Here is a 16,842-nt window from a genome sequence, read left to right on the forward strand (position 1 = left end):
CTTTAATTAATCTTGGCAGTGGGTGCATATGTTTCGTTATCTTTGTCTACGTCAATCTCAAATGTTTATGAAGTGTTACTTTTATTTATAGTTGCTACGTTGACGGTATCACTTAGAACACTACAAATAAAAAATCATTAATACATTGAAATAATTTATATACTTATAACAAACAATTAATAATTATTATGGCCATTATACCACGTAAATAACTGTAATTAATCTGGCGTTGCAGATATTTTATAGGAACGATACAGCACCATATTTATACACATATTTTTTTATTTGAGGTGATATCCGATCGGCATGTTTACCAATATAGTCGCTCTTTGAAGGTGATCTGCATGCTGAGTTTTCTAACAAAAGTGGAATTTTTTCAGCGTGTATTCTAAAATTGACTCTGTCTGAACTAATAGATCCCGTCATCACTCTTTGGAAACTCGATGTTAATACCCATAGTTCTTCTTCGCCTTTAAGATTTTTGACAATTTTTAAGCCACTAGAGAACTGTAAAGTTTCTTTGTTGATTGCGATTTGGTGGAAATTGCGTGTAGAGAAGTCTGTACCTGAATTCCAGCACCAGATACCGGGAGGTTCCATTAGTCCAAAGTACAAAATACCGTTGCTGTCCATAGCTTCCGCTGCTGATTGGTTTGGACGCTCTTCGGGAAACGCCTGTAAATTTTGAATCAATATTTTAGTAATTAAGTTATATGTAACGAATTTTATTTACATACAAACATTGTTAATGAATATTACTTCACAAAAATACAAAAGCTTCCCTGCATATTTACGAAACCTAATTCAAGCTTGGTATTTTACAATAAGATAAATAATTTATAAAACTGTACTTACGTTTATGGAGTAAGGATTCGCGTTAGAGTCTGCAATAAAGGAGTCATTTCTAAGCACGCTGGTGCGTACCACGTTCTCCGTGGTGGAAGCTAATGCATGGAAGTACAGGTAACGGTCGTGACCCATGTATGGAGACAGTGCCATACCTAATATTCCATCCATAAGGTCGAAGCTTTCCCCTTTTGAAAATAAACAAATATAAATTAATAAGAAAAAAAAAATTACAAGTGTATATTATACATATATGATATGCGTATCTAAAGTGACAAATATTTAAGCTATATACTAGCAAGAACATTTCTATTAAAATTATTATAATTTTTTTATAGCTCGGGTCTATAATAATTATACTACATTTTTCCCTTCTTTATGGATTATTTTTATAGATTTTCGTACAAATTTCTATCATAGTTGAAGTTGGCCCATGCTTTATTTCTCATATACGAAATTCGGTGATATTTAAATGCGTTTTCACTGATTATTAAATATATTTTTTTTATGAATACCATCAATCGTAAAGGTTCCATGTGAAGGATACGGATACATTAATCGGTGGGTGACTCTCCAGGAGCGGTCGTTGATAACATCGACCACTAACAAACCGAAGCCGGATACGTCTGCCACATACACGAAGGTATTTGAACAGTCATTTGAATCTTGGCCTCGAACGTCCACAATCTGTCCGATGTTAGAAACTTATATTATACAAAAATATCAACCGAAATTCATTGAACAAGTTATAAAATATAACTAACTTAACGAGATACAACTCTTGTTAATTAAGTAACATTACAATTCAAGTTTTGATCATCAAAACTATTAAAAAATATTCTTGTATAGGAACTAGTTTTGAGTTATTTTAATTAAAAAATTAATAAATTTGTTAAAATGACATACTCAGTAAATTTGTTTTTCAAATGGATGATATATATTTTTATTTTTTTTCCCGCCAGGGCGATAACTTACAAAAGATAGTCTAATTAAAAAAAATGTTTAATTTTTATGAGTTGTAATTAGATAAGATATTATGGAACATAATTGATTTTTCAGAGTTAAAAGTTTCCAATTTTCAAATTAAAAATATAGGTTCATAATACTTACTGGAGTTATGAACAAGGACGTTGGGATGTAGCTCGAAGGGTTTGGTCGATGTCGGTAAATTAGCTGGTCTGTGTTTAAATCAAATGCTAGTAATTGAGGAGGGCAAACAGCTTTTTCTCCAATTTTCCCTGCATCCATCGCCCACAGTCGATTGCATTTGTCAATCTGTAATTGATACGTACAACTCTGTAGGTATTTTTTCATTCCTTTAGGTGTTTTTTATAAATTTTAGCTTTGAGATTACAAAATATTGTTTTTATTATACAACTTTGCCTAACCTAAATATAAGCTAACCTAAATATCATAGGCGTTCTGTAGATGCGAAACGAAATATGGTCTAATATTAATAAATATTTAATATTATGTTTCCAATAGTCAAGTCATAATACTCAATTGTCATTTAAAATAATGACTTAAAATAATTTACATTATTAGATTTCTTAGAAATACATATAGTTCTCATTGATTCCTTAAGAATATTCAAAATGACGCAAGTTTTTTTTATCAATAAAAACACTGGATGCACTCATCACGTGTATGAATGCATCCAAGTTCAATGTTCTTGTTACAAATTGTAATCTATATAATAAGACAATATCCTGACTGACTGTATATCATCGTACAGCTTAAGCAGCTATACATTCATTGCCTTGTTCTCTAGTAGTTATTTTATAAGGACGCAAACCCCTAGTCCTGGGTTCAAACCTGGGATGAGCCAATAACATGGTTATTGGTTATTAGTATACCTCTTTCTGGTTGTGTCTGACTTGCTGTCCCATCAGATTATGAGACTTGGGGAATATATATGTGGTGTTATTGTATTCGCGCACACACTTGTGAAATATATCCTGCTCAGATGGCTAGTCTTCTTTGAGAATATATTTTTAAGATTTTTTTTTCTTGACATCACTCTCCCTTAATGTTCAACTTAACCCCTACTGGGTTACAATAAATATGGCCATATATGGGCATACGCCGTAGGTATAGGTACGCTTTTTAGATACGATAAGCGTAACTTGTATAAAACGAATAGAAATATATGAAAACCCATTCCTTTATCTTAAGTTTTTGCGACAGCCGTGACGTAGTAAAAAAATTGAATTGGGTATTCTGATAATCACACACAAACAACTTTCCATTACGATGTCAAGATGCCTTAGAATGGTTAATTTTTATCAACGTTTACTTATTTACAAAATAATAAAAATAATAACGTCATTATGTGATATGGAATATTCAAAGTATTTACTTATTATAAATATAAAATATTATATGAATCTTATTTAAAAACAACGCGTTTTAAATTTGATAATTCCATGGTATAATATTGATATATCTTTTTTCTTTATCTAAATGTTGTGAAAAATGTAACCAGAAGCCCAATCCAGAAAAAATGTAGAATTTGAATCGTAAAGATATGAAGTACAATAACGGAGTATGACGTAGCATGATGCACACCGAATAATACGGAATAAACTCTCAATGAATATTACGACAGGAAATATGATTAAATTATGGAAAAGGTCAAGTCGTGCAAATTACCGCAATATCATAATGACGTCATTAATATTAGAACAATAGCTTAAATAGTTCTGTTGTAATATTTGGTTACTTATTTCAATTCTTGACAATACACAGGCATAGGCAGTTTAACTCACAGCAACTCTAAACACGGACGTCAATCCATCACAGTTATTTCCCTGATTATCATGCCAAGTATAGTCTGGGTAGCCGCTGACCAGTCCTTCCTCGTCAACTGTCCCCAAAGTCACCGGACGACCTTCATCGAACCTCGGTATCGTCACAAATATCCGAGACTTGGCTGGTCCTTGAATAAGAAGAAAATTGTATAGTTTAGTATTGTTAATAAATAACTTAATCAATATAAGATTGAATAGACCTGTGTAATTAATTTAATATTACTTCACATATTGTAATATCTATTACGAGAGCAAATCTATAGAATATTATGTAAATTTTGCAAGGCTTTACTTACCGTTGTTTGTCTTTAGAGAACTAACTCCAACTACATTTTTAGAGTAAGTATTCTTTGAACTAAGAAATCCTCATTAAATAAGGATAAATGTAATATTACTGTTTTCAATGCTGATCTGATTTATTTATTATTTATTGTACACATTATGAAAAACTATAAATCATGCAAAGGCGGTCGGTAAGTTCTTCCAATTTATGATACATTTTATTGATACTATAAACTATTTGAAATCGATTCTATGAAAAATAAACTAGCTCATTATGTTACATGTATAACATTTAAGAATATTCTACATATATATTAATGACTACTTATTAACTATATTTCGTAAGTAAAGCTGTTTGACATTAATTGTACTTTAGATTATTTAAATTACCTTTCCTATGATGAACATCGACGTCAATAGGAACTGAATTTCCAGGCACGTAGTAGCGATTTGCCAAAGCACTCTGTCGAGCCTCCTCGCTGGGAAATGCAAAGTTCATCTCCGACCATTGCTTAACAATCCTAAGATTGCTTTTGGCTCCAAGACCCGACCAGCAGCAGGCTAGACAGTATGATAATAAAAAAAATCTATCTACCCCGTACCCCATTTCAGACTTATAAATGTCCAAAATAAATGGATCTGAAACAATAACAAAATAGGCATACATAGATATATTATATTGAACCAGCAAAACCCAGCAGAAGTTATCCTGCCTATGTATGTTTATGTGTGTATGTACGTATGTACCAATTGTAATGTAGCTAACTTGTCGCTATTAAAATCAAAAATCTAAAAGACTATTAAAATCAAAACTATTTTTTTATATAATATATTCTGATTTTAGTTTGGAAACGTTTACTTTTGAAATTATAAAGTAATTTTAAATTCTTTAAATCCAAAAAGTTGAAGAATGTTATAATTCTGTATATATATGATTATTTCATATACCTTATACATAGACTTCGTGCCGATCATAGTTAGGTGTCATTTATATTCAAAAATATACTTATCACTTGTGAAAATATTATGTTTTTAACATTTTTTATGAATATGTGCTTTTATACAATGAACAACTTGATAATTCTTTCTTAAATCATACTGATTCGTTGATATCTGCCCAAGTAGATATTATTATTATTATTACCACCAATATCCATCCATTGTTATTTTTGAATTGAATTTATAATTAAAGTATATACATAAAATTGAATTACCATATTGACTAAGAAGCGATCTGCAAACCCGGTTTCGATGTGATGAAGTCATCTCGACTCACAAATTCAGAATACAAGGATTCAATCTATTAATTTTGATTACACTATTTTTATAATTACATTTTGCTTAGAACCTTCCAATATAAGAAAATATTTACATTATTATATCACTTTAATATTCACGAGAAGTAGTTAAGATTTAAATACATTTATTTTAGTTAAAATTATATAGATCGACTAACGCTTAGGATACAAAATCTTAAGGAACCTTACTAAGATTATCGAGCTCAAAATTACTCATTTAAACGAAATCAGTCTTAGTATTTCTCACACAACTGTATACAGAAAAACGTTTTTACTGTTATTTATACACGACATACCAAAACGTAAGCACTAAATGATTGTTATAATATGTATGCCCGAAAGTTTATTTACTTAGTAATCGTATAATTGGCAAGATTAATTTGCTAACTTTAATAATATGACACTGTAATAGCGACGAGATTGAACAGACAGCGCTTTTCACGGTTAAATGTAAAATAAAAATCAATTTAAGAGAAACGTGTAGGTAAGTCCGAATTTAGAATAAAACTAAGCGCCGGTATTGGACCTATCAGAGAGATTTGGTAACCGTAACTTCTATTTCAATAATTTATTATGCAAAAATTTAAAGCGTTCTTTATTTTAATCACTTAGTTATTCTTAGTCTGTTGATTGTACAAAATTGATATGTAATAGAATAATATAAAAGTTAAATAAACTGAACAAAACTTGTTTTAAGCATATTTTAAAAACCGCGCACGTGTGTCTTTATGTTTTATCAAAAATACATAAGTGATATTCAACAGTCTTTTATTATAATAATACTAATTACATTATAATACTCGTTTTTATATCTAAACTCAATAGTACACTCCTCCCCAAGAACTGGTTTCCTATTGAAAACACCAGTCTTCGCATTATTTAATTGATAACAAAAATGTTACGTTATTTTGCAAAATTTCTGTGAAGAAATTAAATAAACTTATTATTATAATATTATAGAAAACATTTAATTTATTAAACTGATGAAATACAATAATTAATTAATTGTACTTTCATAAGCTTTGAGGTCGGGAAAATACCTAGTCGTAGCAGATACATACAGACACATGAATGTTTATCTATATAATCCTGTATAGAGTATAAATGACTCATTTAAAAAAAAAACGTTAATTATTATAAACTATTCAACATTATTATTATCTTAAGCAACAAACCGTTCAACAAAACAATAATGTTTTATTTAAATTCGATAAATTGCGTTTGTATCCTCTGCAATTGATAATATTTATTCTATATTACTGTTCAATTTTTTAGATATACATTGAATGCAACTTGCTCGTGGTATAAACACTGTCAGTTATTATCTTTATAGAACACTTAATGATTACTGTAACTTGTAAAAGTTGAACTGAAACACTTCGAGGATCGAACGTTGTAATATAGATCGGATATGAGGAAAATGTTTGTTTAAGTGGATAATAAATAATTGTTCTTGCGAGACAAAATCTAGAAAACAGATCACAATGACAGTAAGTGAGGCATCGTGACTGAAGATGGAATTGCTATTTTTATTGTTGTTTCGATTGCGTTACAATAATAACTCTATTACGTACTAAGCACTCGGATGGAGTTCGTGTTCGCAGTGGCATGGACTGTAACCACAAAACAACTCATCGTGACATTGAACTTGACTCGCTTATATTATTTTTTACCCAACCACCTTTGCGCGGTCATGAAGACCGTGATTTTTGCGCTTACTATTATTAATTTGAGGCTATTTACGTTTACGTTATTCCTGTAGGAGGTTAAAATAGCTTATCTTACTTCATACATGCGAGTATTACTCAAAAAAATGTATGTATTCATGATGATATTTATAGATTTTGTTTATTTGAATATTATTGAAAAAGCACCTAAGTACAAAAATAATAATATTTATTTTCAATTATTAAGATTTTTTTTTATTTTAAGGGTAACCGTAATGTAACCGTAAAATCCAGACTTTATCGTAAGACATACCAATTTTGGTCAGAAATAAATATAAGACATGATTCTGTTCGATAGAAAAGTGACTTTAAAATTATATTAGACACGTAAAAAAATTATATTAAGTAAAAATAGCACTAACAGATTATTTTACTTTGGGCGGTGAATGGTTAAATAGCAGACTGCGTCGGTCGGGCAGGTTAAAAAAATTATAGTATAATGTTCACGCTCATTGTTAATATTGCTTTTTAGATGATCAAAACGAGATATTAATTAACAATCAAATATGCGGATGTGGTCGAGTAAGGTATATTTATAGTTTTTATTGTTATTTTAATAAAATTGATATGTTTTGCGCTTTCAATACGGAATATTTAGATATTACAAATATATATATATATATATATATATATTTGTAATATAATATATATATATATATATATATATATATATATATATATATATATAATGACAGTATATTATAAAAATACATACTTCATTAATGTCTCACTTCTGTATAAACTAATGTTATTTTTGATGGATAATTTTACCTTATAGTAATGTTATTACAAATCTAGGAGTTTTAATGCTGGATGCTACCTTTACCCGGCGACCAAAGGTTTCTGAAATTAGTCGTAAGATATTTGCGCAAATCCATTATCTTCAAAGGATGAAAAATTTCCTAACCACTAAAACCAAGATACTGCTTGCTAATTGCCTTCTCCTCCTAATTTTGGACTAATAAGTTAAGTGAACCTATATATTTACCGGTAGTAGAGCTTTGCGTAAGCTCGTCTGGGTAGATACCACTCACTCTTCAGATATTCTACCGAAAAACAGCAGTACTTGGTACCGTTGTGTTCTGGTTTGAAGAGTGAGTGAGCCAGTGTAATTATAGGTACAAGAGACATAACATCTTAGTTCCTAAGGTTGGTGGCGCATTGGTGATGTAAGCGATGGTTTATATTTCTTACATGGCATATATATATATATATATATATATAAAGTATGATTTGAAAAATTTATTAAATAAATCTGATTACAATATTACTTTTCTTTTATATTACAGAAATTATGATCATTAAATAGGATTTTATTTAAATTTAGATTATTAATTTTTATTATTTTAGTCAAATTTTAAAATAGTCCCTCCCGATTCCCACCCGACGCAAAGCTGCCCATAATGCAGGCCGCATTTCCGCGTTGTATGGCAATGGACAACCTTTGTGCCAAGTGTGACCCGGAGCGACTGCCAAATCCCCTCTCTCTAAGGCGACAGCCAATTTCCCTTATTAAACTGAGGGCATCCGACCCCCAACATCCCGACGTCTCAACCGCTAGTGGCACAAATAAATATTTTTTTAAAAAGGGGGCATACTTCTCCCGTTTTCTCGCTGCTGCACTCTCAGCAGCCGCCCCAGCCGTCCGTGTTGTGTGGGCCAGGTGAGAGGCCGCGAAGGTATTGACACAGGTAGCATCCCATATCAAACTTCTATATATATATATATATATATATATATATATATATATATATATATATATATATATATATATATATATATATATATATATACCATTTCAAATCATACTTGTCACGGCCCTGTCACGGCGAACTCTGTCACGGCCAAGCCAGTATTATTGTATTCAGTCTCAAGCTTTTTTAACTTTTTTTTGAGTGTGAAATAAAGCTATTTATTATTATTATTATGAAGCTGTTTGTCAATAAAATTAACAGCCTCAATAGCTAACATCCTTTTTCCACTGGAAAAACGCATTCACGCGTTTCCATCACACGAGTGGGGGGTATGTCGGACTCACCGGTGCAGAGTGCGCCAGAATATCCACTAAAAAACCAGTGGTACCCTATCCGTCTGTTCAGGGGGCGTCACGGATCGCTTGATCCGTGACGACATAGCTAAAAGGCTACAGAGTTGCTAGTGACATGAAAGTAGCAGGTTCGATTCTTAGGATATTGTCTTATTTCATGTGTTTAACGATCCTAAACGATTGATTTAAGTTTGGCAAACTAGCATGCGTAATATAAAACATCCAAATAGTCTCCACTCCACAAAACTTAGCAACAATAAATCATAGTGAATCCTAAATGAGTACCTATTTAATTATTGAATAAGATCAATATCAAGAATATATATTGAAAATAAAAATGAATAAAGAATATATATAAAATGAATATATACATATATATATATATATGTATATATGAAAATGAATATATATATAATATATATATGCAAAATGATATGCATTACAATTTGTAATAATGATTTGCATTACAATTAAGATAGCAAACTATACCTCTGAATGATTGCCACCTAGAAACAATTTCGTAGATTAATTGTTTGATCATTGAATTTCAAATAGTGCACTTACTCAGTGGATCAATTAAACCATAAATGATATAATTGCTTATTATAGTATGTGCATCTTAATACTAACTTAACCCTAAGTTTAAGGGGAAATAAAGAATTATAGTAATACCTTAATAATACATTTCCAATTAAATCAAATCAAAATATAAGTTCAGGGAAAAGTTTTTCGAATGTTAATAAGTAAAAAGTTGCAGTAAAATCTCTTCGCTGTACTGTATCTGGCTGATTTTGATATAATATTTAAATAAATGGATGACATTTTAAAAACAGGAAAATAAAAATTAAAACGGATTCCCGCCATTTTTCTATTGTTTATCCGCCGAACGACATTGATTTACGACATCTGAAGACATATTTAGATAGAGAAATATACCTAATTCTTTAAATATACCTTTACAATTTTTGATTCGCAAGCGTTACAATTGTCTTTGTGATCATTACTTCCATACGTCAGATATATTCTATATAAGTGTTTTGGTACTTAATATTTGGCTTGAAAGATTATTTATAATAACAAGTTGCATATATTTTTTTAACTATGTATTTGTAGTATTGTAGTTAAACATGTAATCGGTAAATATCTGTTATTTTTGACCGGAAACAACATTTTAAAACTTCCAATGTGTCTGTTATGTTATTATGATGCTGCGCACGTTTACATATACTGGATTTTCTCATTGTACTTGGGTTCTAACAGAAGGAATGTGCAGACAAAATTCCTTAATCAGGTATATTGTAAGTTTTAAGTAATGCAGCATTTGTTTTTAACTAAATTGACCGTATTTTTGATACAATGTATTTTATAAAGTTTAATTTGTTGTTGGTCTACACAAACATATTCATACATAACCAACAATGTCGAAATAATTGTTGCTGGAATTCTCAAGCGTATACAAATGTCATAATTATAGAATCACATAAAATAATTTCTTAAGATTTTTAAATTATTATGAGGGCCATTTTAGACTGAAAGCAAAATCTACTATTTTGAAAACTCATTGTGTGATAAACTTATATGATACCCAATTTTAGAGCTCAACCAATTAATAATGGTCTAAGATTAAATGGCACTTAGACGAATGCTGTCTACTTCTCTATAATTATTTTTAACTAACTGTGTTTTCAAAATTTCTAAGTGAACAAAACATAACAATCTGCTATAGCAGCCTGAAATAAAATTTATATATCTTGGCTGGAGGCGAATGTTGAGAATTAATTTTATTCGCTCTTGGAATGTAACAAATACGACCAGGCTCGTCTTAACGGCGAGTAGTTAGTGCTGACTAAGACTTGCTGGTAAGAAAACCTTAAAAAGAGGTAAAATTAAGTCATACCTATATTTATAATAAAATTGTAACAGGCCGCTATCTGTACATTATAGATATTGAAAAATAACTAAAAAAACTAATATGTTGATCTTTATTACAGCAACAGAAGCCAAAACAACAGATTTTAGAATTTTTGACCGTCTATCTGTTTGTTTGTCACGCATCACGCATAAACTATTGCATGAAATTTGCAGTTTTCACCGATGTAGTGCTAGAGATCTAACTTAAAATATAGGCTAAATTTTACTGCAGGAAAATATCCTATTCCGATTGTTTTAAATTTAATATTGCCCGGATCTCGTTATTTAATTAAATTAATGCTAAATTGACAGATTTTGAGAAAACTAGCGTCGCACTTTTCATGTGACCAGATAAGGTAGCCATTCAGTATAGTTGTTACTTAAAAAAACATAGATGGCGCTGTATATAATTGTAAAGATTGATCTCAATAGATTTCAACTAATTCTATAAAATAATAATAAAACAATATTTAGCTTTGTCGAAAACAGAATTCGAAAAAAATTAAGCAATAGAATCAAATAGAAAAGAATAGAAAGAAACACAAAGTTAAATAGAAAATACAAATAAGAACAGTGTACAAAAAGGTGACCTATTATTGCTAAGTGGCTTTTCCAATGGCATAATATAATAATTTATTTTTTCATAAAAGTAACATTTGCAATATTTTTCTGAAGAAATTTTCCTATAGCATAATGTTTGAGGTTATAATACTAATAATTGTATTTTCATATCATATTTCAGTACAATTGTAAAAAAAATAATTCGGGCATTACTGTGTTAAACTTGGTCTGCTTAAAATCCCGCTACTCGATGTTTTGATTGGATTATGTTACCTCTAACATGTCCCCTAAGTATAAAACGAGTTTTCGTCATCCCAGACTTCAAAAACCCAGATTTCAAAAAAATTATTAGGATATTTTAGGAAAACCAAAATTAGTTGTTTTTAACTAATCATGTCTCAGAAAATATTAAAAATAAAAAAAAATGTTCTTGTTGGATTTCTGTTAGCGATGATGATGCTTATGCTTATATGGATAGGATGGTAAACGATCATGAAGCGTTGCCGTAGATAGAAAAGGAAAAAAGTGTCTTTTTTATGACCCAATATTAAAATATGCCAATTATATTCATATTGGCTCAATAAAGGAAATATGCGCGCATTACCGTGCCTTGAAGTGGCATAGAGAACTTAAAGGAATGTATTAGTCATCTGGCAAAGTTCATTTAGAGAGAACAAAAGAACCACCAGAACTTTTGAAAGGATGCACAAAAATATGGTATTTAATTCTCAACTGTCTCCGCAAAAAATAAAAATATAGATTTTTGATTCTTAATTTAACGCGTACGAAGTCGCGGGCAAAAGGTACTCTTATATAGAATATTAAATTTATATTTTTATAGTAAACAATCTAAGCATGGTCAAAGCGTTATTGTTTAGCTGGAAGACGAACCGTTGGACGTCGCGCGCATACAAGGTCTTTATGATTATCATACCTTGGATGGACAATTACAACACCGGCAGAATTCCTTGATGTCATATTAAGGAATAATAAATAAATAACAACAAAAAAAAGTTTTGTTTATATAACACATCTAAGTGCTTAAATAATTTGCACAAAATAAGCATTTGAATATGCGTAGAACGTGTTACCATGACAATAGCACCGAGCTACCATACTTCGTAAATTAAACTTCAAAATGAACTTAATATTTTTGTCAATTTAATTAAATTTTGACAAGATTTAGCCTCTAGAACCTTAACGTGGAAGATCTTTGATTTGAGACTTCCTTTGAGACAAAAGACTGAGCCTTCCTTTAAGATTTTTAGACAAAATTGTTTAGGAATTCAATCTCGGTTCGGTAATTTGCTTGGGAGATTACTATTGTTCTTTTTCCAATTCATTCATATAAAAAAGTATTGTCTATCATATTAAACATGTAAGTTAATTAATAAAACTGTTACGTAATATAACTATATATATGTATATATGTATACTCAATAATTATCTATTATTAGTAGCTGAAGCAGACCTGAACTCAGGAGAGTTCAAATCCCAGGTCGGGCCAATAAAAAGTTATTGAGTTTTTCTGTCGAAAATTCTCAGTAACAGCCCAGAGACTGGAAGTTAGAAGTGCCATTCCCTTGCCTCGGAAAGCATGTAATGCCTCCTGGTCCTGGTCCTGGTCTGGTCCTGCGCCTAAACTCTTTCCGATCGTGTCGGATTATCGTCCCATCGGATTATGAGTTAGGGAATAGAGAGCTCCTGCGTAGCACACACTTGTGCACTGTAATATCTCCTGCGCAGTTGGCTAGTCTCTCTTGAGATTGGCCGCCGAGGCCGAAATCGGTATAGAGGACATTAATATTAATTTTAATAATACATTAAGGACATTACCTATGATGTAAGTGTTATTTTTTGTGTTAAATTATTATTAACATAAAATTAACATGTTAATTTTAAATTTAACATGGTATATTAATTTTATGTTAACTACCATCACAAAGTAAATTAAATTTAACATAAAAATTAAATGTTTAATTTGATATCATAATTGATTATAAATATTCAAAAATATCTCAAAGGTTGTTTTACGAATAAAACTATAGATAGACGATAATTATAATCGACGCTTATACTTTTGGCTTTTCGCTGTTTATACTTTCGCGTTACAATACTTTTTTATGCTTGCAATAAAAATTACTTATATTGACTTTTTCTAAGTTATATTATCTGATTTTTCTCAATATTAAATGTTTTTTTTCCATTTGGACAAAATAACCAGCCTCGACGTTAGTAACTCGGTGTTAATTATTTCAATAGAGTAGTGCTTCACCTTTTGATGGGAAGTCCAGATTGATTTAGTTAAAATTAAGTACCACGTGGTTTCGTGAAGCGGATATACATACTTTCCGTCAGGTGATGTTTACAGTTACTCGTTATGTATAGGATTTAATTGTAAAATCAATATGATGTAGTAATATGTACATCTAATACGCATATATGTATATATATATTGATTTGTACATCTTGGATATTATTTGTAATTGAAATATATATAAATTCAATTTCAATTAATATAAAAGTCGAGATGGCCCAGTAGTAAGAACGCGTGAATCTTAACCGATGAACGTGGGTTCAAACCCGGGCGAGCACCTCTGAATTTACATGTGCTTAATTTCTGTTTATAAGTCATCTCGTGCTTTTCGGTGAAGGAAAACATCGTGAGGAAACCTGCATGTGTCTAATTTCATCGAAATTCTGCCACATGTGTATTCTACCAACCCGCACTGGAGCAGCGTGGTGGAATAAGCTCCAAACCTTCTCCTCAAAAAAGGGAGAGGAGGCCTTAGCCCAGCAGTGGGACATTTACAGGCTGTTACTGTAATATAAAATAACGCAAAATTATTTATAAATAAGTTGATACAACTTTATGAAATAACATTATATTGATATGAACAGAATTCCAATGTTTAAATGAACAGTTTCTTTATTAGTTATTTAAATTTGGAATTTTAGTTCCGACTCCATTCGGCGGCTAGCATTTTCTGCAAAGTTCTTTTAAAGTATCCATGTGGAAAGACTTTATAAAAACCTAACGGTTCGTAGTTGCGCGGGTTATTACGTAATGCAATGGTTATTCCCTAAGGAACTACGCATATTTTCTGAAGCAATCAGCCTATGCGTTAAACGAGGAAAAAGTGATATCTACTCAATAACGGTAAGAAAATAATTTGTAATAAACATACTATGATAGATATAGTATGATATTTTTATACAATTTTACTGTTTCTTACATTATTCGTAGACTCGCCTGAAGGACATTTTAAAATTGTCTAAGGTCTTACACTTGAAAACTTATAAAGCAATTTCTCAAAATAAAAATCACTTTAAGACTGTTATTTGAATTTTTTGAAAAAAAGCATAACAAAAAAGAAGAAGTATATTACAACGAATTAACTAATTTACATTTATGTGAAATATCAATAGCCTTCCGCCGGAGCCTGTTCTTATTGCCATACCTTATCTGTTAAAAATCCCCAATTAGGGCAGATGATTCAGTCGCCCTTCCACCTCGTTATCAATAAACATTTTATAGAACAATAATAAATAATACATTATTTGAAAGTTATGCTACTTGCGGTTTTTTTTAAATATCTGGAATATTAAAGGTCTGTTACAGCAATTCATATGTTCTTTAATTAAAAATGTACATAATATATCAAACGGAAAATGATTAACCTAGCAACTAACACGTTAGCTTTTATACATAATTCCAAGTAACATTTAAGTATATGTAAATGAAACCGAAACATTGAACTTAAGAAAAAAAATGCACATATATCTCATTGCCTCAATTAGTTACAGGTGATAACTTATTTTCGCCTAAATTATTATAATTCAACAATCCCAATATTGTTGTTTTCTTTCTATAATTTTAGTAATTTTTAAATTGTCGTTTATATATATTAACGGCTTAGTTATTTATAAATAAATATTACTTATGTTAATGTTTCATTTGCACATGTAGATACTATTTATCTTTTTTTTTCTTTGCTGCGTTCAACAAAACAATATAATACAGTGATAATAATTAATTATTATAGTTGTGAATAGTGAGTAGTAGTTGTTTTATTCATTTTATTTATATTTAATATTCAGAAATGATTTAAATTAACTTACCTTTATTCAGGATAATCAAAATATTTTATATAGAACTTCAGTATTATAAAAAAAAAAGTTCGCTTAATATTTATAGGAATTTGATTAAACTATTTTAAAAACTTTATATTTAAAACTAAATATAACACAAATGTTATAAAAACTTACTATTAATAATTATTTTGACCTTTCAAAACCGAAGTGTTTTTTAATTGATATACACGAACAAAAATGACATAATATATGACATTCCATAAAACGAAATGATGACATCTTAGAAACTTGATCATTTTAAATGTATTTTTTGGTAAAGAAGATTTTTTTTTTCAATAGAACTATAAATTAAAAAAAATATTGAAATGAAAAGATAAAAATTAAATATAATAATATAACTTAAATTATTTCCATATATAATGTTATATAGATAATAATATTTAAACGCATAATGTAACAATTTAAAACAACTCACATACCTCTTTATTATAAAGATGTAACTTCCTGTTAGTCGGTAATAAAGATGAAAAAACACTAAAACTATATTGGTATTAGCGTTTTATATATGCGAGCGTCTGTGTCGAGGAGCAAATGCCAACTGTTAGGAAACTTGTCTAAATATTTATATTTTTAATTTTCATTCGAAATATACGAACATTAGGAATGTCGTTAAAACAATATGAATAAGAGAAAAGGTAAGTTTAACCGTTTTCAACACACCCTTCCAAAAAGGTCGGGTGAATCTCGATAGATTTTATTTAAAAAATATATATCATTGATACGAAATGAAGTATATCCATTTCGTTTAAAGCCTCAATTTAAATAATTTAATAGTTTTATTAACATATTTGTAAATGAGTTCTAACTTGTAGGTATAAAAACCATATTGCTTTTTAACTATATATAATATGAAAAATGATGTCATAATATTATTATTTTTAATTCATCTTAAAATCTCCAATCACTAATAGAAAACAAACATCGCTTAAAATCTTATCGACAACGTTTAAATTAAGAGTAAAACGTCAAAGAGATATTTTGAGCTAATATCGAATCGATTAAAAGTTTTTTTGTATGAGTTTTTACTTAGGTACTAGTAAAATACGTTTTTTTATTGAAAGCACGACTGTCTGTAATTAAGTATCGTTTATGTAACTAGGAAATTGATAAACGTCTTAAAAAAAGTACTATTTTGGATAAAATCGTTTACTTTTACAATGTGAGAAGTTTATTAGTACTAAAAAAATACAAGCGTAAAATTGAAC

The 16,842-nt window shown here is 29.7% G+C and overlaps 1 protein-coding gene across 3 annotated transcripts; it reads right to left on the reverse strand.

The window, feature by feature from the left end:
- Positions 1–141: 141 nt before the first annotated feature.
- On the reverse strand, positions 142–16,262 carry LOC126770725 (major royal jelly protein 1-like). Of its 3 annotated transcripts, none has more exons than XM_050490248.1 (8): positions 6,518–6,633; positions 5,153–5,286; positions 4,329–4,577; positions 3,615–3,784; positions 1,957–2,121; positions 1,362–1,533; positions 856–1,034; positions 142–675 (listed from the first exon to the last, which is right to left on the reverse strand). In XM_050490248.1, the coding sequence occupies exons 2-8, from the start codon at positions 5,202–5,204 to the stop codon at positions 241–243; spliced, it is 1,422 nt and encodes a 473-aa protein (XP_050346205.1). In that variant the 5' UTR covers positions 5,205–5,286; positions 6,518–6,633; the 3' UTR covers positions 142–240. The 3 variants fall into 3 exon arrangements, with proteins under 3 accessions (XP_050346205.1, XP_050346203.1, XP_050346206.1); XM_050490246.1 differs by having other exon boundaries at positions 6,412–6,583; XM_050490249.1 differs by lacking the exons at positions 5,153–5,286; positions 6,518–6,633 and adding an exon at positions 16,057–16,262.
- Between the last annotated feature and the right edge of the window lie 580 nt (positions 16,263–16,842).

This window comes from Nymphalis io, chromosome 9 (genome assembly GCF_905147045.1).
Source record: "Nymphalis io chromosome 9, ilAglIoxx1.1, whole genome shotgun sequence".
Lineage (NCBI taxonomy): Eukaryota > Metazoa > Arthropoda > Insecta > Lepidoptera > Nymphalidae > Nymphalis > Nymphalis io.